This window comes from Scyliorhinus torazame, chromosome 14 (genome assembly GCF_047496885.1).
Source record: "Scyliorhinus torazame isolate Kashiwa2021f chromosome 14, sScyTor2.1, whole genome shotgun sequence".
Lineage (NCBI taxonomy): Eukaryota > Metazoa > Chordata > Chondrichthyes > Carcharhiniformes > Scyliorhinidae > Scyliorhinus > Scyliorhinus torazame.
In genome coordinates this window covers 201,161,915-201,185,250 of record NC_092720.1, presented here as the reverse complement: position 1 = coordinate 201,185,250, position 23,336 = coordinate 201,161,915, and the positions used below count along the sequence as shown (strand labels likewise).

Here is a 23,336-nt window from a genome sequence, read left to right as displayed (position 1 = left end):
CACATTGTCACTAATTCACCACCATTAACACTTTGTGGGTTACCATCGATCAGATAACTAACAGGACAAGTCATGTCAACACTGTGGCTTTACAAGTACAGTGAAGGCCGGTGAACTAGGCAGCAAGGCAAGTGCTCATGATTCCATCCATCAAAGCCTCACCACCATCTAAAATATTTAAGTCAGGGCGTATGACGAAACATTATCTACATGCGTGAAACCTTAGCCTGGGAGTATCTGAAATTGTAACTTGTTTTAAAGCAGGATTCTGTTTCCCAATTATCACGGGGCTGAACACATTGCAGTAATTGCAGTTGGACTCGGAAAACCCCCAGAGTTTCCGTTCATTATACAAAAACTGAGAAGGTCAGAGTTTCAACAAATATGCAGCTCATGTGGTTTATATATTGAATAATGGATAACTGGGAGTGGGTTATAGACTGGAATGTAATCGAGGGGTTCAGATGGTTTATATATAGACTAATGGATACCTGGGAGTGGGTTATAGACTGGAATGTAATCGAGGGGTTCAGATGGTTTATATATAGAATAATGGATACCTGGGAGTGAGTTACAGACTGGAATCTAATCGAGAGGTTCAGATGGTTTACATATAGAATAATGGATACCTGGGAGTGAGTTACAGACTGGAATTTAATCGAAGGGTTCAGATGGTTTATATACAGAATAATGGATACCTGGGAGTGAGTTACAGACTGGAATCGAATCGAGAGGTTCAGATGGTTTATATATAGAATAATGGATACCTGGGAGTGAGTTACAGACTGGAATCTAATCGAGGGGTTCAGACGGTTTATATATAGAATAATGGATACCTGGGGGTGAGTTACAGACTGGAATCTAATCGAGGGGTTCAGACGGTTTATATATAGAATAATGGATACCTGGGAATGAGTTACAGACTGGAATCTAATCGAGGGGTTCAGATAGTTTCTTTATAGAATAATGGGATCCTGGGAGTGAGTTACAGACTGGAATGTAATCGAGGGGTTCAGATGGTTTATATATAGAATAATGGATACCTGGGAGTGAGTTACAGACTGGAATCTAATCGAGGGGTTCAGATGGTTTACATATAGAATAATGGATACCTGGGAGTGAGTTACAGACTGGAATTTAATCGAAGGGTTCAGATGGTTTATATACAGAATAATGGATACCTGGGAGTGAGTTACAGACTGGAATCTAATCGAGAGGTTCAGATGGTTTATATATAGAATAATGGATACCTGGGAGTGAGTTACAGACTGGAATCTAATCGAGGGGTTCAGATGGTTTATATATTGAATAATGGATACCTGGGAGTGAGTTATAGACTGGAATTTAATCGAGGGGTTCAGGTGGTTTACATAGAGAATAATGGATACCTGGTAGTGAGTTACATACGGGAATCTAATCGAGGGGTTCAGATGGTTTAGAGATAGAATAATGGGATCCTGGGAGTGAGTTACAGACTGGAATCTAATCGAGGGGTTCAGATAGTTTCTTTATAGAATAATGGGATCCTGGGAGTGAGTTACAGACTGGAATCTAATTGAGGGGTTCAGATGGTTTATATATAGAATAATGGATACCTGGGAGTGAGTTACAGACTGGAATCTAATCGAGGGGGTTCAGATGGTTTATATAGAGGACAATCGATACCTGGGAGTGAGTAACAGACTGGAATTTAATCGAGGGGGTCAGATGGTTTATATATAGAATAATGGATATCTGGGAGTAAGTTACGGACTGGAATCTAATCGAGGGGTTCAGATGGTTTATATATAGAATAATGAATATCCAGGAGTGAGTTACAGACTGGAATCTAATCGAGGGGTTCAGATGGTTTATATATGGAATAATGGATACCTGGGATAAGTTACGGACTGGAATCTAATCGAGGGATTCAGGTGGTTTATACATAGAATACTGGATATCTGGGAGTAAGTTACGGACTAGAATCCAATCGAGGGATTCAGGTGGTTTATATATAGAATAATGGATACCTGGGAGTGAGTTACAGACTGGAATCTAATCGAGGGATGCAGATGGTTTATATATAGAATAATGGATACCTGGCAGTGAGTTACAGACTGGAATCTAAACGAGGGGTTCAGATGATTTATATATAGAATAATGGATACCTGGGAGTGAGTTACAGACTGGAATCTAATCGAGGGGTTCAGATGGTTTATATATAGAATAATGGATACCTGGGAGTGAGTTACAGACTGGAATCTAATCGAGGGGTTCAGATGATTTATATATAGAATAATGGATACCTGGGAGTGAGTTACAGACTGGAATCTAATCGAGGGGTTCAGATGATTTATATATAGAATAATGGATACCCGGGAATGAGTTACAGACTGGAATCTAATCGAGGAGTTCAGATGGTTTATATATAGAATAATGGATACCTGGGGGTGAGTTACAGACTGGAATCTAATCGAGGGAGGGAAGGGGGTCCAGGTGTCTACAGAATGCAGAATCAATGCAAGCTGAACTTGCCATTGACTTCTTTTATATAAGAATTTTGCATAATTCCCTGTAGTGATTCCCAATAACCATGAAGTCCAACCAAGTTGAAATGCGATTTTGTCCTTCTTTATGTCATCTATCTGTGAGTTCACAGCTTAATTCCATTGCTGGTGCACCATCGACGTAAAGGCTCTGCACCGATTCCAGTCGCAGGCCCAACACCTCCTAGTCACAGGCAACAAATAGCTACCTTGCCAGACGCACCCACATCCCATGATTGAACATGTAAATTGGTTATGGTTGGCAGTGCTGCATTGCCAATGAACACAATAGAACTACATCAGCTGTTGGTCAATTACGCGTTGGGTGTTCCGCTATACAGATGAACCAACACGGTTGTAGATGGTACAACTCTGTTTTATTACTCTTAATAATAACATCTGTAAACCTATGACCGTGGTTCGTAATTTACCCGTTAACCTGTGGACCCAGCCCTAACACTATCTTAGAGAGGCACTCAGCACATGGTGTATGTCTGAGTGGCACGCTGTGAGCTCTGTGCCCTGAGCTGTCTCCTGCTGGAATGAGCGGGAACTGTGGTGTTCCCTGTTTAATAGTGCGTGTGCTCTCTCTGGTGATTGGCTGTGATGTTGCGTGTGTGTTGATTGGTCCGTTGATCTGTCCATCAGTGTGTATGTGTGTTTGCACCATGATATGTTTATCTGAATATCATGACATTCCCCCTTTTTACAAGGATATGTGCCTATGTGGTAATAAATATTGGTGTGTACTGAGTGCAGCTGAATATGTGTGTGCAATATCTACAACATGTACATGAGGCTAAACTATATACATAGGAAGGTGTCAGGTCCAACATAGCAACGAGGTTGTACCATAAACAAAACAAGTGCCATCATCAAACATCGAAAACGAACTCCTGTAACGACAAAAAGAGAAACACATTAACATTGTGGCATAACACTTTAGTGAGTCCAATGTGCAAACATGCTCATAAGTCCAGCCTAGTGGGTGGGCGACAAATTCGGGTTGACCGCCTCAAGAGTGGGCCAGGATCCACCGGCTGAGGAATGGGCCTGGCCACGGGCGAGAGAGGAATAGGCAGAGTGGCAGGAAGCTCAACAAAGTTGACATCAGGGACAACAGGAGGACGTGGCACCGGTGCATGATCATGTAGCGAGCGCGGAAGCAGCCGAAGAGCCCGGCGATTACGCCGGCGAATGGAGCCATCAGGCATGCGAACCAGGAACGAACGGGGCGCCACGCGGCAGAGAACTTCGGCAGTTGCCGACCAGCCACCCTCCGGTAGGTGTATGCGGACGTTGTCTCCAGGCGCCAAGGCAGGAAGATCAGTTGCCCGAGTGTCATGTGCCACCTTCTGCTGAGCACGCTGCTGTTGCATCCTTTGCAGTACTGGAGCATGGTCGGGTTTAGGAACATGAATGGACGGTACAGGGGTCCTGAGGGTGCGACCCATCAACAGCTGGGCTGGGGAGAGGCCCGTGCGCAGTGGGGCCGAGCGATAGGGCAGCAGGGCTAAATAGAAATCCGATCCGGCATCAGCAGCCTTGCAGAGGAGCCGCTTGACGATATGGATGCCCTTTTCCACCTTACCATTTGACTGGGGATGCAGAGGGCTGGACGTCACGTGTGTGAAGCCATACGAAGTGGCAAAAGAAGACCATTCTTGGCTCGCAAAACAGGGCCCATTGTCCGACATGACGGTAAGCGGAATGCCATGGCGAGCGAAGGTGTCTTTGCATGCACTGATGACAGCTGATGATGTCAAGTCGTGCAGGCGTACGACCTCTGGATAATTAGAAAAATAATCAATTATGATGACGTAGTCCCTGTCGAGTGCATGAAAAAGGTCCACACCCACCTTCGCTCAGGGGGACGTCACCAGCTCATGGGGCTGAAGCGTCTCAGGGGGTTACGCCGGCTGAAACCTTTGGCAGGTGGGGCAGTTGAGCACCATGTTGGCGATGTCGTCGCTGATGCCCGGCCAGTACACAGCTTCTCGGGTCCTCCGCCTGCACTTCTCAACCCCGAGATGGCCTTCATGTAATTGTTCGAGGACCAGCCTGTGCATGCTGCGTGGAATCACAATCTGGTCCAACTTTAGAAGGACACCGTCAATGACGGCCAAGTCATCCCGGACATTGTAGAACTGCGGGCACTGTCCTTTGAGCCACCCTCCCGTCATGTGGCGCATCACACGTTGTAGAAGGGGGTCAGCCACAGTCTCCCGGCGAATACGGGCCAGACTTGCAACATTAGCTGGCAGATTGGCCGATGTGAAGGCCACATGCACTTCGAACCCCCCCTAATTCGGGGGGTGTGCTCACTGCTCTGGACAGGGCATCCGCGATGATGAGGTCCTTTCCCGGGGTGTAGACCAGTTGGAAGTCGTACCTTCGGAGCTTGAGCAGAATGCGCTGGAGGCGAGGGGTCATCTCATTCAGGTCCTTTTGTATGATGCCGACCAGGGGGCGATGGTTGGTTTCCACGGTGAACTGAGGGAGACCATACATGTAGTCATGGAACTTATTTATGCCGGTTAATAAACCCAGGCACTCCTTCTCAATCTGCGCATAGCGCTGTTCTGTGGGGGTCATGGCCCGCGAGGCATAGGCGACCGGGGCCCATGATGCAGTGTCGTCCCGTTGCAGGAGTACCGCCCCAATGCCGGACTGGCTGGCATTAGTCGAGATCTTCGTATCTCGAGAAGTGTCGAAGAACGCCAATACCGGGGCGGTGGGGAGCTTGATCTTGAGCTCCTCCCATTCCTTCTGGTGTGCGGGCAGCCACTGGAACTCCGTAGTCTTCTTCACTAGGTGGCGAAGAGCCGTTGTGTGCGAGGCAAGGTTGGGAATGAACTTCCCCAGGAAGTTGACCATCCCGAGAAAGCGTAGCACTGCCTTCTTGTCTGCCGGCTGCGGCATGGCTGCGATGGCTGCCACTTTGTCTGCATCCGGATGCACCCCTGACCGGGATATGTGGTCCCCCAGAAACTTTAGTTCAGTTTGGCCAAAAGAACACTTGGCTCGGTTGAGGGGCAGGCCGTGTTCTCGTATCCGAGCAAAGACACTCTGGAGACGACTGATGTGTTCCTGTGGTGTGGTGGACCAGATGATAACGTCGTCAACATAGACGCGTACCCCTTCGATGCCCTCCATCATCTGTTCCATGATTCTGTGAAACACCTCGGATGCCGAGATGATGCCAAACGGCATTCTGTTGTAGCAGAACCTGCCAAAGGGAGTGTTGAAGGTACACAGCTTCCTGCTGGACTGATCCAGTTGAATCTGCCAAAAACCCTTTGAGGCATCAAGCTTTGTAAAAATTTTAGCCCGGGCCATTTCACTCGTGATCTCTTCCCGTTTGGGTATGGGGTAGTGTTCCCTCATGATGTTGTTGTTCAGGTCTTTCAGGTCGATGCAGATCCAGAGTTCGCCAGAGGGCTTTTTTACGCACACCATGGAGCTGACCCATGGCGTGGGCTCCGTGACCCGGGAAAGCACTCCTTGGTCCTGGAGATCCTGCAGCTGCTGCTTGAGGCGGTCTTTGAGTGGTGCTGGGACTCTACGAGGTGCGTGAATGACCGGGGTGGCGTCCAGTTTGAGCCGTATTCTGTAAGTGTAGGGCAATGTGCCCATGCCCTCGAAAGCCTCCTGGTTGTGGGCGAGGAGCGAGTGGAGCTGTGCCCTAAAGTCTGCATCCGGGAAGTCGGACGTGTCTTCTGGAGACAGAGTGTGTACCCGCTGAACGAGGTGGAGAACCTTGCACGCCTGTGTGCCTAGCAGGGAGTCCTTCGATGATCCATCTATCTCAAAGGACAGTGTGGCTGTGTATGCATTGTGTGTAAGCTCGAGCTGGCAGGATCCCATGGCCGGGATGACATTTCCGTTGTAATCGACCATCTGACAGCGGGATGGCCGAATCGGCTGACCATGCAATAAGGTTGGCAGAGGCACCAGTGTCTAAACGGAATGTGATTGGTGATCGGTTGACCGTTAGGGTGGCACATCATTCATATCCCAGATTAACGCTGTTGACTGGCATCGGCTGGTGGGTCCTACTTGAATGTAAGGTAAGTAAAAAGGAGATCTGTTAGGGAGAGCTCGCAGAGGGTCGCCACGCTCCAGGAGCGCCATCTTGTGCAGAGAGCTTGTGGGGCTGGGGAATTACAGGGACTGGAGTAGGTGAGCAAGCAGACGGATTTGAAAACATGGATGAGAAGTTTACCACCCAGGCATTTCTGGAACTGGAGCCGGCGTAGGTCAGCAAGGCTGGGGGGAGGTGTGGGGTGGGGAGGGGGGGGGGGGGGGAGCGTTGGGTGTGCTGGGGCAAGTTTGGAATCGGTGCGAGTTGGAACGTGGGCACCAGGGGCTTGGATGAGCAGAGGTGGGAGGTCACAGCCAGGAGGAAATTAAAGGGAATGGAGTATAAAAATAAGGAATTCCTGCAAAAACTGTACAAGGGCACCAGTTAGACCACACCTGGAATACTGTGAACAATTTTGGTCCCCTTATCTGAGGAAAGATATACTGGCATTGGAGGCAGACCAGGGAAGGTTCACTCGGTTGATCCTGGTGATGTAGGGATTTTCTTCGGTGAAAAGGTTGAGTGAGTTGGGCCTCTGATCATTGGAATTTAGAAGAATGAGAGGCGATCATATTGAGATATATTTGATTCTCATGGGGCGTGATGCGTAGCACAGTGGTTCGAACTGTTGCTTCACCGTGCCAGGGGCCCCAGTTCAATTCCCGGCTTTGGCCACTGTGCGGAGTTCGAATGTTCTCCCTGTGTCGGCGTACAGTCTTCAGGTGGCCTCACCGGGGATGGGAGGGTGGGAAATGCAAAAAACGCGTGCCTTCGATGGCGGCGGGGGTAGGCGGCGAATCGTAGAATCCCTGCGGTGCAGAAGGAGGCCATTCGGCCCATCGAGTCTGCGCCGACCCTCCGAAAGAGGGAGGGGGGGGGAACTACTGTGTGATTGTGCAGGATGTTCCCACAAGTGTGAAACAAAACCTTCTTCTCCACGGGGGGGGGGGCGGGAGGCTTGAATTAAAGGGGGGGGGGGAGGAGGTGAGTTGAGCCGACTTTATTTTTCTGGAGTCAGGCCCCTTTAAGCGGCCGCCCTGTCACTCAAGCTGCGGCCGGCGCTGCTGACGCGGCGCTGGAGCGCTGGGGATGAGCCACGTCAGTGAGGGATCGCTGCCAGATCCCCGGGCTGCTCCCCAGTCCGCACCGCACCGCGCAGCGCTGCACCCCTCCCCGGCTGACTGAGGCAGGCAGGATGATCCTGATGACTATGATCGCCCGGGTGGCGGACGGGCTGCCCCTTGCAGCCTCCATGCAGGAGAACGAGCAGGTAACAAGCAGCAGAGAGGGAGAGGGAGCCAGCCCCCCCTGTGCTCAGACTGGATGTGTTATTGGGGGGGGCCACTGGAGGAGAAGTAATAGGCTTTACTCAACACCCCACACACATCTGGGCTCTCAGGTTACAAAACAACATCTTGTCATGACTTCAGGCCTTTGCTGTTTTCTTGCAGTCTTCTGCAGTCTGCAAATACCAACTCCCCCCCCCCCCCCCCCCACCTCATTCCCATTTTGCCCTCTCCAGCTGGTCAGTTTTGAGTGCATGCAAAAAGTGTCCATTCGTCGCCTTCGTCCTATCCCCTCAGTGTCCGGGGGGGGGGGGGGGGGGGGGGGAGGAGGGGGGTGTTGTCTTGCCAAAAATCATGCCACCCTTGCCCGCCTGGGTGGATCATGCCCTGCTGCCCGTACCTGCGCTGTCGGCTGGGTTGCCGGCCTGTGGGAAGGGAGGTACATTTTTTGTGTCTTGTTGTTTGAAGGGCGGTCGCCGTCGTGTGGCGGGGGGGTACGACGCGGCGGCCTGTTGGGCAGCGAGCTCCCACGACCCCCCCCCCCCACCCCACCCTCCCCGCACCCCAAGGCGTGCGTAAATAACTGTTTCGTGAGGGCAGCACGGTGGCGCAGTGGCTTAGCCCAGCTGGTCAGTTTTGAGTGCATGCTGCCTCACGGCGCCGAGGTCCCAGGTTCGATCCCGGCTCTGGGTCACTGTCCGTGTGGAGTTTGCACATTCTCCCCCGTGTCTGCGTGGGTTTCGCCCCCCACAACCCAAAGATGTGCAGGGTAGGTGGATTGGCCACGCTAAATTGCCCCTTCCTTGCCCCTTCTAAATTAAAAAAAATAATAACTGTCATTTGTTTTGGATTTTCTCTCTTTCTCCCCCCCCCCCCCCCCCCCCCCCCTCCCTTTTTTGGCGGGGTTGATTTGAAGGATCAGTGTCGACCAGGAGCACGAGGGGAGACGTTGTAAGAGTCATGGGATCACCACAGTGCACATTCGGTCCATCGAATCTGCACCGACCATCTGAAAGAGCACCTCGCCTAGGCCCATTCTTTCCCTGCAGCCCCACCTAAACTGCACATTATTGGAAGCTACGAGGAAATTTAGCACGGCTAACCTAGCTGATCTGCACGTCTTTGGACTGTGGGAGAAAACCGGAGCACCCGGAGGAAATCCGCGCAGTCACGGTGAGAATGTGCAAATGCACAGTCACCCAAGGCTGGAATTGAACCTGGGTTCCGGGTGCTGGGAAACTGACCGCTCTGTCACCGTGCTGCACCTACTCGTGGTGTTTACAGCACAAAAGGAGGCCCTTTGGCCCATGCTGCACAGGCCATCAAGCATCTATCTCTTCTAATCCAATTTTCCAGCACTTGCTCCATAGCCTTCTAAGCTCTGGCGTTTCAAGTGCTCATCTAAATGCTTCTTAAATGTTGTGAGGGTTCCTGCCTCTCCCACCCTTTCAGGCAGTGATTCCAGATTCCCACCACCCTCTGGTGAAAAAAATCAAGCCCCTCTAAATCCCCTGCCTCTTACATTAATGAAATGAAAATCGCTTATTGTCACAAGTAGACTTCAATGAAGATACTGTGAAAAGCCCCTAATCTGTGCCCATGGTTATTGACCCCTCTACCAAGGGGAAAAGCTCCTTCCTATCCACCCTATCTGTGTCCCTCAATTTTGTACACCTGGATCAGGTTGCCTTCTCTGCTTTTAAGGAAAACAACCCCAACCTAACCAGCATCTCTTCATAGCTGAAATTCTACAGCCCAGGCAACATCCTGGTGACTCTCCACTGCACCCTCTCTAGTGCAATCACATCCTTCCTATAGTGTGGGTACCAGAGCTGCACACAGTACTCCAGCTGTGGCCTAATGTTTTTTACAGCTGCATCTTGCTCTTATGCTCCAGGACACCTCAGCTACTAAAAGTAAGTTTCCACACTGTACTCTGAAGTAGTTATGGGAGCTTACACATCCTCCTGAGGAGGCTGACTGGACCTGTGGTTTGACAGCCTCATCCGACAGGTGGCAGGCACCTCAGATGGGGCGGCACCCCCCTCAATTACTCACTGGAGTGTTAGTCACTCCCCTCAGTACTGCACTGGAGTGGTGGTCAAAGTTTATGTACTCAAAATGCTGGAGTGGGGACTCCAACCCACGATTTTGTAACTCCAGTCATATCAGGCAGGTTGCAAGTTCTCTATATTTGTGGTGTGGAATTGTTTCTGTTGCATCTATGGTTCACCTGCATGACAATGCATCAAACCTGTTGAGATCCAATCTCGCCTTCTCCCTCATTGGCCCTCACAGGCACTGGGTGACTCAACCCAAAACAGTGACAGCACAGGGTGCGTGCTTGCATCATTTATGGTGATATTGCCATTGTCAGAACTGGCTGACAGTTGGCAGCGTTTGCAATGAGACCGCTAATCTTTCAAGGAGGATGTCAGATTTTTCCTTGTTATTGCCAATTGTGACGTTTGCTGCCAGCAGATATTATACAGGGTGAAGCTCTGGTCAAATTGGCCCGTGACTTTTGCTCGAGCAACCAGGTATTACGGTGGGTGAGAAGTGGTGATCACGTCCGAGGTTCAGACAATTGCTATAATTTCATCACCGGAATTTATAATATCTGACTTATCTTGTGGTAAACTATCTGAACCCTTCGATTAGATTCCAGTCTGTAACTCACCCCCAGGTATCCATTATACTATATATAAACCATCTGAACCCCTCGATTAGATTCCACTCTGTAACTCACTCCCGGATACCCATTATTCTATATATAAACCATCTGAACCCCTCGATTAGATTCCAGTCTGTAACTCACTCCCGGGTATCCATTATTCTATATATAAACCATCTGAATTCTCGATTAGATTCCACTCTGTAACTCACTCCCAGGTATCCATTATTCTATATATAAACCATCTGAACCCCTCGATTAGATTCCAGTCTGTAACTCACTCCCGGGTATCCATTATTCTATATATAAACCATCTGAATTCTCGATTAGATTCCACTCTGTAACTCACTCCCAGGTATCCATTATTCTATATATAAACCATCTGAACCCCTCGATTAGATTCCAGTCTGTAACTCACTCCCAGGTATCCATTATTCTATATATAAACCACCTGAACCCCTCAATTAGATTCCAGTCTGTAACTCACTCCCAGGGATGCATTAATCTATATATGAACCATCTAAACCCCTCGATTAGATTCCAGTCTGTAACTCATTCCCGTGTATCCATTATTCTATATATAAACCATCTGAACCCCTCGACTAGATTCCAGTCTGTAACTCACTCCCAGGTATCCATTATTCTATATATAAACCATCTGAACCCCTCGATTAGATTCCAGTCTGTAACTCACTCCCGGGTATCCATTATTCTATATATAAACCATCTGAATTCTCGATTAGATTCCAGTCTGTAACTCACTCCCAGGGATGCATTGTTCTATATTTAAACCACCAGAACCCCTCGATTAGATTCCACTCTGTAACTCACTCCCAGGTATCCATTATTCTATATATAAACCATCTGAACCCCCCAATTAGATTCCAGTCTGTAACTCACTCCCAGGGATGCATTAATCTATATATGAACAATCTGAACCCCTCGATTAGATTCCAGTCTGTAAATCACTCCCAGGTATCCATTATTCTATATATAAACCATCTGAACCCCTCGATTAGATTCCATTCTGTAACTCACACCCGGGTATCCATTATTCTATATAGAAACCATCTGAACCCCTCGATTAGATTCCAGTCTGTAAATCACTCCCAGGTATCCATTATTCTATATATATAAACCATCTGAACCCCTCGATTAGATTCCAGTCTGTAACTCACTCCCGGGTATCCATTATTCTATATATAAACCATCTGAATTCTCGATTAGATTCCAGTCTGTAACTCACTCCCAGGGATGCATTGTTCTATATTTAAACCACCTGAACCCCTTTATTAGATTCCACTCTGTAACTCACTCCCAGGTTTCCATTATTCTATATATAAACCATCTGAACCCCTCGATTAGATTCCAGTCTGTAACTCACTCCCAGGTATCCATTATTCTATATATAAACCATCTGAACCCCTCAATTAGATTCCAGTCTGTAACTCACTCCCAGGGATGCATTAATCTATATATGAACCATCTGAACCCCTCGATTAGATTCCAGTCGGTAACTCATTCCCGTGTATCCATTATTCTATATATAAACCATCTGAACCCCTCGACTAGATTCCAGTCTGTAACTCACTCCCAGGTATCCATTATTCTATATATAAACCATCTGAACCCCTCGATTAGATTCCAGTCTGTAACTCACTCCCGGGTATCCATTATTCTATATATAAACCATCTGAATTCTCGATTAGATTCCAGTCTGTAACTCACTCCCAGTGATGCATTGTTCTATATTTAAACCACCTGAACCCCTTGATTAGATTCCACTCTGTAACTCACTCCCAGGTATCCATTATTCTATATATAAACCTTCTGAACCCCCCAATTAGATTCCAGTCTGTAACTCACTCCCAGGGATGCATTAATCTATATATGAACAATCTGAACCCCTCGATTAGATTCCAGTCTGTAACTCATTCCCGTGTATCCATTATTCTATATATAAACCATCTGATCCCCTCGATTAGATTCCAGTCTGTAACTCACTCCCAGGTATCCATTATTCTATATATAAACCATCTGAATCCCTCGATTAGATTCCAGTCTGTAACTCATTCCCGTGTATCCATTATTCTATATATAAACCATCTGAACCCCTCGATTAGATTCCAGTCTGTAACTCACTCCCAGGTGTCCATTATTCTATATATAAACCATCTGAACCTCTCGATTAGATTCCAGTCTGTAACTCACTCCCAGGTATCCATTATTCTATATATAAACCACCTGAACCCCTCGATTAGATTCCAGTCTGTAACTCACTCCCAGGTGTCCATTATTCTATTTATAAACCATCTGAACCCCTCGATTAGATTCCAGTCTGTAACTCACTCCCAGGTATCCATTCTATATATAAACCATCTGAACCCCTCGATTAGATTCCAGTCTGTAACTCACTCCCAGGTATCCATTATTTTATGCATAAACCATCTGAACCCCTCGATTAGATTCCATTCCGTAACTCACCCCCAGGTATCCATTATTCTATATATAAACCATCTGAACCCCTCGATTAGATTCCAGTCTGTAACTTACTCCCAGGTATCCATTATTCTATATATAAACCATCTGAACCCTTCGATTAGATTCCAGTCTTTAACTCACTCCCAGGTATCCATTCTATATATAAACCATCTGAACCCCTCTATTAGATTCCAGTCTGTAACTCACTCCCAGGTATCCATTATTTTATGCATAAACCATCTGAACCCCTCGATTAGATTCTAGTCTGTAACTCACTTCCAGGTATCTATTATTCTAAATATAAACCATCTGAACCCCTCGATTAGATTCCAGTCTGTAACTCACTCCCAGGTATCCATTATTCTATATATAAACCATCTGAACCCCTCGATTAGATTCCAGTCTGTAACTCACTCCCAGGTATCCATTATTTTATGCATAAACCATCTGAACCCCTCGATTAGATTCTAGTCTGTAACTCACTTCCAGGTATCCATTATTCTAAATATAAACCATCTGAACCCCTCGATTAGATTCCAGTCTGTAACTCACTCCCAGGTATCCACTATTCGATATATAAACCATCTGAACCCCTCGATTAGATTCCAGTCTGTAACTCACTCCCAGGTATCCATTATTCCATATATATACCATCTGAATCCCCCGATTAGATTCCAGTCTGTAACTCTCTCCCAGGTATCCATTATTCTATATATAAACCATCTGAACCCCTCAATTAGATTCCAGTCTGTAACTCACTCCCAGGTATCCATTATTCCATATATATACCATCTGAATCCCCCGATTAGATTCCAGTCTGTAACTCACTCCCAGGTATCCATTATTCTATATATAAACCATCTGAACCTCTCGATTAGTTTCCAGTCTGTAACTCACTCCCAGGTGTCCATTATTCTATATATAAACCGGGAGAGCCCCTGGGGAAACTATTGACACTTTTACAACCAAGTTACGACAGAGCTGAAAGTCTTTGGAGCCACTCTCCGTCTGCGGGACCGTTTAGTCAGCAGGGTAAATACGGAGGCCATCCAAAGAAAGCTGTTAGCAGAGGCCGATACAAATTTTAAGAAGGCGCTGGAGATGGCATTGGCGATGGGGAACACTGAGAAGGGTGCAGAGGAGCTTCAGAGCGTGCAAAACGGCGCCGTCCACCTGTTAGGGTGGGAAGTTGCAGTCGTGCCAATAATTAAGATGTAATTTTAAAAAGAGAAGCAAATGAAGCCACGCATCGAGCAAGAAAATGTTAAAAAGCAAGCCAACCAGTTACCTGGGATTGAAGTAGAGTGTTATCGGTGTGGGGGTAATATGATAATAATCTTTATTATTGTCACAAGCCGGCTGACATTAACACTGCAATGAAGTTACTGTGCAAAGCCCCTATCGTCACATTCCGGCCCCTGTTCGGGCACACCGAGGGAGAATTCAGAATTTCCAAATTACCTAACAGCACATCTTTCGTGACTTGTGGGAGGAAACCGGAGCACCCGGAGGAAACCCACGCAGACGCGGGGAGAACGTGCAGACTCCGCACAGACAGTGGCCCAAGCCGGGAATCGAACCTGGGACCCTGGAGCTGTGACGCAACAGTGCTAACCACTGAGTGTTTTGTCTGCCACGGGAGAGGTCACTTAAGGCACCGATGTGGAAGTAAGTCAAGTCTACACAGTAACAGATTTAGTGATACACCACAAGTGCATTATATGGAAGAGTGCAGTACTACGCATTGAAATGTCCCCTCATTGTTCAACGTGATAGTGGTCAAAGTAACTCCCATCGCTCTGATGCCTTTGGTAAACAGTATGGCCCTTAAAGATGAAAGCTGACACCGGAGCCTCTGTCACGGTGATAGGAGAACACCCGTTTTGATATTTACAGGAATGAGTTCGGGTGTTATGATGGCCGCAAAGGACACTGGATCGTCAATTGATCTCCCCCGTGTATTTCTTGGAATACAAATTCCCCCGTTTAGCAGGTAGAGGCTCTCCCAATAGGATGTGCATGTTGGTAGTTTCAGACCCTCAGTTCTGATCTGGTCTGGCATTTCCATCGGTCCCCAGGCTGGGACAAAGTGTTGTATCTTAATAAAGGGAAAACTGGCCTTGGCGGGTTTTACACCAGCCATGACCTTGAGGGGTACCGCAGCAAAACTAATAACTTATACAGGAGAGGCCATCAAGATAAAGTGTACAACCATACGTAGTACCTGTAAACTATCAGCAGTAGTCCACTCAGCTCCCAATAATACTGTCAGGCCAAGGGCCAAGTCTTTTGGGCCTTGATTTGCTATGTCAACAAGTTAAACTGGATGGAAATCTTCCAATTACGGGAAAAAGGTCTGCCGGAGTTAATGAAGAATTATGAGAATGTTTGTTGCGACGAGTTGGGTAAAATAAAGGGCTTCCAGGCGGAGATCTATGTAGATCCAGAGGCAACCCCTCATTTTATTTTGGGGGCGACATCTGTACCAAACGCCTTGCGATAAATGTTGGACACTGAGTTGAAGAGATTGGAAGAACTGGGTATTATCCCGCCAGTTCAATTCACGGAGTGGGCAGCACCCATCGTCGCTGTGATAAAGCCTGACAAGACCTTCCTCATCTGTGGAGACTGTGAATTAACAGTTAATCAGGCTGCCAAGTTAGATAAATATCCAATCCCCAAGATTGGAGACTTCTACGCAAAGCTGGCTGGAGGTCAGTCTTATTTCGAGCTAGATATGAGCCACGCGTATCAGCATCTTGAGTTAGACAAGGCATCCCGAGGTTATGTTCAGATAAACACACACATGTGGTCGGGATGAGCTATTTTCCAGATAATAATGGAAAGTCTATTTCAAGCTATGCCACGATAGTATACCTGGATGGTGTTTTGAGAGCAGGATCATCAGAGCCTAGTTAACTTAGAGGAGGTGCTAAAGAAATTTCAAGAGGCTGGAGTGCACCTCCAGAAGGAAAAATATACTTTTCAAGCCACTTAGCTTGCCTATCTGGGGTAACAAGGATTGTACCCCATGGAAGACGAGGGCAGAGCAATAAAGGAGGCACCAGGGCCCACAAACACATCTGAGGTCAAGTCATTCTTGGGAATGGTGAATTACTATGGCCCCTTTCTGTCAACATTATTGGCCCTTTGCATCTGCAGCTAAAAAAGCACCAGTGTTGGGTCTGGAAGACGTTCCAGAGAGAAGTTTTTTAACCGAATAAAGCAATTGGTACATTCATTGAGTTTATTGGTGCATTTCGACCTGTCTAAGGAATCTGAACCTGCGATGCCACTACATACGGAGTGGGTACAATACTGTCCCACAAGATGGACGGCGGACCTGAAAGGCCGATAGGGTATGTCTCAAGGACCCTCTCTGAGGCGCCCCCCCCCCCCCCCCCCCCCCTCGTCCCGTCCCGTCCCGTCCCGTCCCGTCCCGCAGGAAATTGTGTTGAGTCTCTTGGACATGTTGCCAGTTTTGGCACAGCAAATCAAGTATTGGACCAGCAGGGATCTGCTGTTGTCCAAAGTGAGGCAGAGGGTTGGGCCACTGAGCCAGCTTCTGAAGAACTGAAACGGTACCAGATACAAAAGGATGGTTTGAGTAGAGACGATGGCATCATTTCTTTGGGGAGCCAGAGTAGGTGTCCCTGTACCAGGAAGGGAGTTGCTCCAAGCCGATTTTCACGATGCCCATCCGGGTATGTCTAAGCTGAAGGTGCAAGAATGGTGACCTGGCATCGATGCCGACATTGAGAGGCTGGTGAAGCGCTGCGAACGGTGCCAGCTGCAACAAGGGTTGCCTGCGACAGCCCCACTGCATCCTTGAGAATGGCTGGGCCGGCCATGGGTATGGGTTCATGCAGATTATGTGGGGCCAGTCTCGGGCACGGTGTTTTTGCTCCCTCTTGATGCCCATTCAAAGTGGATGGAAGTGTTTGAAATCGGAAACCACCTGAAAGACTGAAGCTATGGGCAGCACGGTAGTACAGTGGTTAGCACTGTGGCTTCAGAGCGCCAGGGTCTCGGGTTCGATTCCCCGCCGAGTCACTGTCTGTGCGGAGTCTGCACGTTCTCCCCGTGTCTGCGTGGGTTTCCTCCGGGTGCTCCGGTTTCCTCCCACAGTCCAAAGACGTGCAGGTTAGGTGGATTGGCCATGCTAAATTGCCCTTAGTGACCAAAAATGTTAGGAGGGGGTTATTGGGTTGCGGGGATAGGGTGGAAGTGAGGGCTGAAGTGGGTCGGTGCTGACTCGATGGGCCGAATGGCCTCCTTCTTCACTATGTTCTATGAAGGCTGATTGCCTGTGTTTAAAGTTCTAATTATTGAGGACTAAGTAACTTAATTATTGTGGACGTAGAAAATAACTTTTGAGAAGGAGGGATGTGGTGTTTGTCCGCTGTTGTGGGACGATCTTCTCACACCACTAAGTATCTGGGATGGCATCTTGGTCACCTCGATATGTGCGTTAGCGCCAAAGGATCAAGGCTGCTTCAGCGACGATGCAAGTAGGGCAGAATCCACTGTCGACCGTTGCCGAGAGGGTCTCCAGGCCCAGTTAACCAATCGGGGACCAGGGTGAGGGGTCGCCCTAGCAAACGCGGGTTTCTATATCCGTTGTGGAAGCAAGCCTCTGCATTGTCGTTTATGTATAAATAAATGTTGCAGTTTTTATTTACCCAACTGCTGAACAGGAAATATTGCTACTAGCGAATCCTCCATTCGTGTAAATAGAAAGAGAGCGGGTTCAGAGTATGTGTCGCTCACCCAGGCTCCAGTCCCACGACTGTGCCTTGCTCCCAAATTGGGTCTCCAGCTAAATATATCAACAAGCTGTCTCAATCACCCACCCCACCCCCAACACCTCCACGTCAGCACTTGGTAAGGAATGGGCGGACATTGTGATGGTACAAAGATCGGTTCTCTGATAACTGGACTGCAGAGTACTCAAATGAGATATTTGCCTTGGGATGTAGGTGAAAGAGAAGCTCATTCAGCCCTTCCCGCCTGTCCCGTCCTCCGTTGGGACCACACCCTCCGTTATCCTTCACCAAATAAAATCAAAATCTTAAACTCCAGTTAACGTCCAGCATCTATCGTCTTTTGGGGGAAGAGCGTTCCTGATTCCCACTACCCTTTTGAGTCAAGCGTTGATATATTTGAGACTGGGTTAGACTCTATCAGCAAAGAAAGCACCTCTGCACCTACTCTCTTCCTTGGGTTCCTTCAGACCCGCTCCGCAGACTGGTAGAAGAAGGAGGCAGGTCCGAGGTGGCACTGTCAGAGGGTCAGTACTGAGGGAGTGCTGCACTGTCAGAGGGTCAGTACTGAGGGAGTGCTGCACTGTCAGAGGGTCAGTACTGAGGGAGTGCTGCACTGTCAGAGGGTCAGCACTGAGGGAGTGCTGCACTGTCAGAGGGTCAGTACTGAGGGAGTGCTGCACTGTCAGAGGGACAGCACTGAGGGAGTGCTGCACTGTCAGAGGGTCAGTACTGAGGGAGTTGTGCACTGTCAGAGGGTCAGTACTGAGGGAGTGCTGCACTGTCAGAGAGTCAGTACTGAGGGAGTGCTGCACTGTCAGAGGGTCAGTACTGAGGGAGCCCTGCACTGTCAGAGGGTCAGTACTGAGGGAGTGCCGCACTGTCAGATGGTCAGTACTGAGGGAGTGCTGCACTGTCAGAGGGACAGTACTGAGGGAGTGCTGCACTGTCAGAGGGTCAGTACTGAGGGAGTGCTGCACTGTCAGAGGGTCAGTACTGAGGAACTGCTGCACTGTCAGAGGGTCAGTGCTGAGGGAGTGCTGAACTGTCAGAGGGTCAGTACTGAGGGAACACTGCACTGTCAGAGGGTCAGCACTGAGGGAGTGCTGCACTGTCAGAGGGTCAGTACTGAGGGAGTGCTGCACTGTCAGAGGGACAGTACTGAGGGAGTGCTGCACTGTCACAGGGTCAGTACTGAGGGAGTGCTGCACTGTTGGACGGTCAGGACTGAGGGAGCGCTGCACTGTCAGAGGGTCAGTACTGAGGGAGTGCCGCGCTGTCAGAGGGTCAGGACTGAGGGAGTGCTGCACTTTCGGATGGCCAGTACTGAGGGAGCGCTGCACTGTCAGAGGATCAGTACTGAAGGAGCGCTGCACTGTCAGGGGGTCAGTACTGAGGGAGAGCTGCACTGTCAGAGGGTCAGTACTGAGGGAGTACTCCACTGTTAGTGGGTCAGTACTAAGGGAGTGCTGCACTGTTAGAGGGTCAGTACTGAGGGAGTGCTGCCCTGTCAGAGGGTCAGTACTGAGGGATAGCTCCACTGTCAGTGGGGCAGTACTGAGGGAGAGCTCCACTGTCAGTGGGTCAGTACTGAGGGAGTGCTGCACTGTCAGAGGGTCAGTGCTGAGGGAGTGCTGAACTGTCAGAGGGTCAGTACTGAGGGAACACTGCACTGTCAGAGGGTCAGCACTGAGGGAGTGCTGCACTGTCAGAGGGTCAGTACTGAGGGAGCGCTGCACTGTCAGAGGGTCAGTACTGAGGGAGTGCTGCACTGTCACAGGGTCAGTACTGAGGGAGTGCTGCACTGTTGGACGGTCAGTACTGAGGGAGCGCTGCACTGTCAGAGGGTCCGTACTGAGGAACTGCTGCACTGTCAGAGGGTCAGTGCTGAGGGAGTGCTGCACTGTCAGAGGGTCAGTACTGAGGGAACACTGCACTGTCAGAGGGTCAGCACTGAGGGAGTGCTGCACTGTCAGAGGGTCAGTACTGAGGGAGTTCTGCACTGTCAGAGGGTCAGTACTGAGGGAGTGCTGCACTGTCAGAGGGACAGTACTGAGGGAGTGCTGCACTGTCACAGGGGCAGTACTGAGGGAGTGCTGCACTGTTGGACGGTCAGTACTGAGGGAGCGCTGCACTGTCAGAGGGTCCGTACTGAGGGAGTGCTGTACTGTCAGAGGGTCAGTACTGAGGGAGTGCCGCGCTGTCAGAGGGTCAGGACTGAGGGAGTGCTGCACTTTCGGATGGTCAGTACTGAGGGAGCGCTGCACTGTCAGAGGATCAGTACTGAAGGAGCGCTGCACTGTCAGGGGGTCAGTACTGAGGGAGAGCTGCACTGTCAGAGGGTCAGTACTGAGGGAGTGCTGCACTGTCAGAGGGTCAGTACTGAGGGAGTGCTGCACTGTCAGTGGGCCAGTACTGAGGGAGTGCTGCACTGTCAGAGGGTCAGTGCTGAGAGAGTTCTGCACTGTCAGAGGGTCAGCACTGAGGGAGAGCTGCACTGTCAGAGGGTCAGTACTGAGGGAGAGCTGCACTGTCAGAGGGTCAGTCTAGGTGAGTGCTGCACTGTCAGAGGGTCAGTACTGAGGGAGTGCTGCACAGTCAGAGGGTCAGTACTGAGGTAGAGCTGCACTGTCAGAGGGTCAGTACTGAGGGAGTGCTGCACTGTCAGAGGGTCAGTACTGAGGGAGTGCTGCACTGTCAGAGGGTCAGTACTGAGGGAGTGCTGCACTGTCAGAAAGTCAGTACTTAGGTGAGCTGCACGTCAATGGGTCAGTACTGAGGGAGAGCTGCACTGTCAGAGGGTCAGTACTGAGGCAGTGCTCCACTGTTAGTGGGTCAGCACTGAGGGAGAGCTGCACTGTCAGAGGGTCAGTACTGAGGGAGAGCTGCACTGTCAAAGGGTCAGTCTAGGTGAGTGCTGCACTGTCAGAGGGTCAGTACTGAGGGAGTGCTGCACAGTCAGAGGGTCAGTACTGAGGGAGAGCTGCACTGTCAGAGGGTCAGTACTGAGGGAGTGCTGCACTGTCAGAGGGTCAGTACTGAGGGAGTGCTGCACTGTCAGAGGGTCAGTACTGAGGGAGTGCTGCATTGTCAGAGGGTCAGTACTGAGGGAGTGCTGCACTGTCAGAAAGTCAGTACTTAGGTGAGCTGCACGTCAATGGGTCAGTACTGAGGGAGAGCTGCACTGTCAGTGCTGAGAGAGTGCTCCACTGTTAGTGGGTCAGTACTGAGGGAGTGCTGCACTGTTAGAGGGTCAGTACTGAGGGAGTGCTGCACTGTCAGAGGGTCAGTGCTGAGGGAGTGCTGCAGTGTCAGAGGGTCAGTACACAGGGAATGCTGCCCTGTCAGAGGGTCAGTACTGAGGGAGAGCTCCACTGTCAGTGGGGCAGTACTGAGGGAGAGCTCCACTGTCAGTGGGTCAGTACTGAGAGAGTGCTGCACTGTCAGAGGGTCAGTACTGAGGGAGAGATGCACTGTCAGAGGGTCAGTACTGAGGGAGTGCTGCACAGTCAGAGGGTCAGTACTGAGGGAGCGCTGCACTGTCAGAGGGTCAGTACTGAGGGAGAGCTGCACTGTCAGAGGGTCAGTACTGAGGGAGTGCTGCACTGTCAGAGGGTCAGTACTGATGGAGAGCTCCACTGTCAGTGGGTCAGTACTGAGAGAGTGCTGCACTGTCAGAGGGTCAGTACTGAGGGAGAGCTGCACTGTCAGATGGTCAGTACTGAGGGAGAGCTGCACAGTCAGAGGTCAGTACTGAGGGAGTGCTGCACTGTCAGTGGGTCAGTACTGAGGGAGAGCTGCACAGTCAGAGGGTCAGTACTGAGAGAGTTCTGCACTGTCAGAGGGTCAGTACTGAGGGAGAGCTGCACAGTCAGAGGTCAGTACTGAGGGAGAGCTGCACTGTCAGTGGGTCAGTACTGAGGGAGTGCTGCACTGTTAGTGGGTCAGTACTGAGGGAGTGCTGCACTGTCAGAGGGTCAGTACTGAGGGAGTGCTGCACTGTCAGAGGGACAGTACTGAGGGAGTGCTGCACTGTCAGTGGGTCAGTACTGAGGGAGAGCTGCACTGTCGCACGGTCAGTACTGAGGGAGTGCTGCACTGTCAGGGGCTCAGTAGAACTGATAGAGTGCTGCACTGTCAGAGGGTCAGTACTGAGGGAGTGCTGCACTGTCAGAGGGTCAGTACTGAGGGAGTGCTGCACTGTCAGAGGGTCAGTACTGAAGGAGTTCTGCACAGTCAGAGGGTCAGTACTGAGAGAGTGCTGCACTGTCAGAGGGTCAGTACTGAGGGAATGCTGCACTGTCAGAGGGTCAGTACTGAGGGAGTGCTGCGCTGTCAGAGGGTCAGTACTGAGAGAGTGCTGCACTGTCAGAGGGTCAGTACTGAGAGAGTGCTGTCAGAAGTGCTGTCTTTTGGGTGGGTTTTTAAGCCGAGCCTTCGTCTATTCATTCGAATGGAGGCAAATGCTCCTGCGGCACAATTTCATACTGACTAAATATCTCCTCCTCAAACAAAATCGCCCAAGACAGACGATCAGGTCCTGATTACACTGCTGTCTGGTGGGAGCTTACTGCGAGCAAATTGGATGCCGTGTTTCTTCCATTACAACAAATTGGCTGTCGTGGTTCCTGTATTACATTTGGGGGCGGCACGGCAGCTCAGTTGTTTCACAGCTCCAGGGGTCCCAGGTTCGATTCCAGGCTTGGCTCACTGGCTGTACGGAGTTTGCACGTCCTTCCCGTGGATTGGCCATTCTAAATTGCCCTCTGTGTCCAAGAAGGTTAGGTGGGGTTACTGGGTTATGGGGTACAGATTGGAGGTATGGGCTTGCGCGGGGTGCTTTTTCCGGTGGCCGGTGCAGACTCGATGGGCTGAGTGGTGTCCTTCTGTATTGTAAATTCTACGATGATAACAAATTGGCTGCCGTGATTCCTGCATTACAACGGTGACTGCACTTCAGACAGTTCTTCGTTGGTTGTAAAGCCCTTTAGGGAACACTTTGAGGTTGTGAAAGGGTGTGTGTCAATGCACGTCTTTTTCTTCCTCCAAATATGTCATCCTCATGTGCGTCTGACTTCCCCCCCCCCCCCCCCCCCCTCTCACACCGCCCCTCACACACATCCCCACCCTCCGTTAAAACCGATGTCAGTAACTGATAACATTCCACGATAACTCTGCCTTTCCCAGCTCCTCGGAGCGGTCCTGCCCGGTCTTCACGTCCTCCCGGAATCCACGGGCCTTCAACAATCAGGCCTGCTGGCACAGGACTTGACTAACATAGCGTCTCTCGTCTCCGTCCTTCCCAGCCCTGCTGTGTTCTGAGTTGTATAACGTGGTGCTTTAACTGATGTGGCAATAAAGGAAAAGATTACCCAGAGCGATAGAGAGAGGAGCGTGCAAAGGGCGATCAGATTGTGTGTGGAGCTGGTCAGTAAGTCAGCAAAACCACCTTCGTACTCTTTCCCCCCCCCCCCCCCAAACGTGCTGGGTGAGGTGTCTGTCTACGTTGGAACACATAATAAA

The 23,336-nt window shown here is 49.7% G+C and overlaps 1 protein-coding gene across 1 annotated transcript in view; it reads left to right on the top strand.

The window, feature by feature from the left end:
- The first annotated feature begins 7,687 nt into the window (after positions 1-7,687).
- Positions 7,688-23,336, top strand: part of LOC140390349 (vesicle-trafficking protein SEC22b-like) — a 30,514-nt gene continuing 14,865 nt past the window's right edge. The window contains exon 1 of the mRNA XM_072475422.1: positions 7,688-7,879. Coding sequence (XP_072331523.1) covers positions 7,805-7,879 — 75 coding nt within the window. The 5' untranslated portion in view covers positions 7,688-7,804. The remainder of the gene's footprint in view (positions 7,880-23,336) is intronic.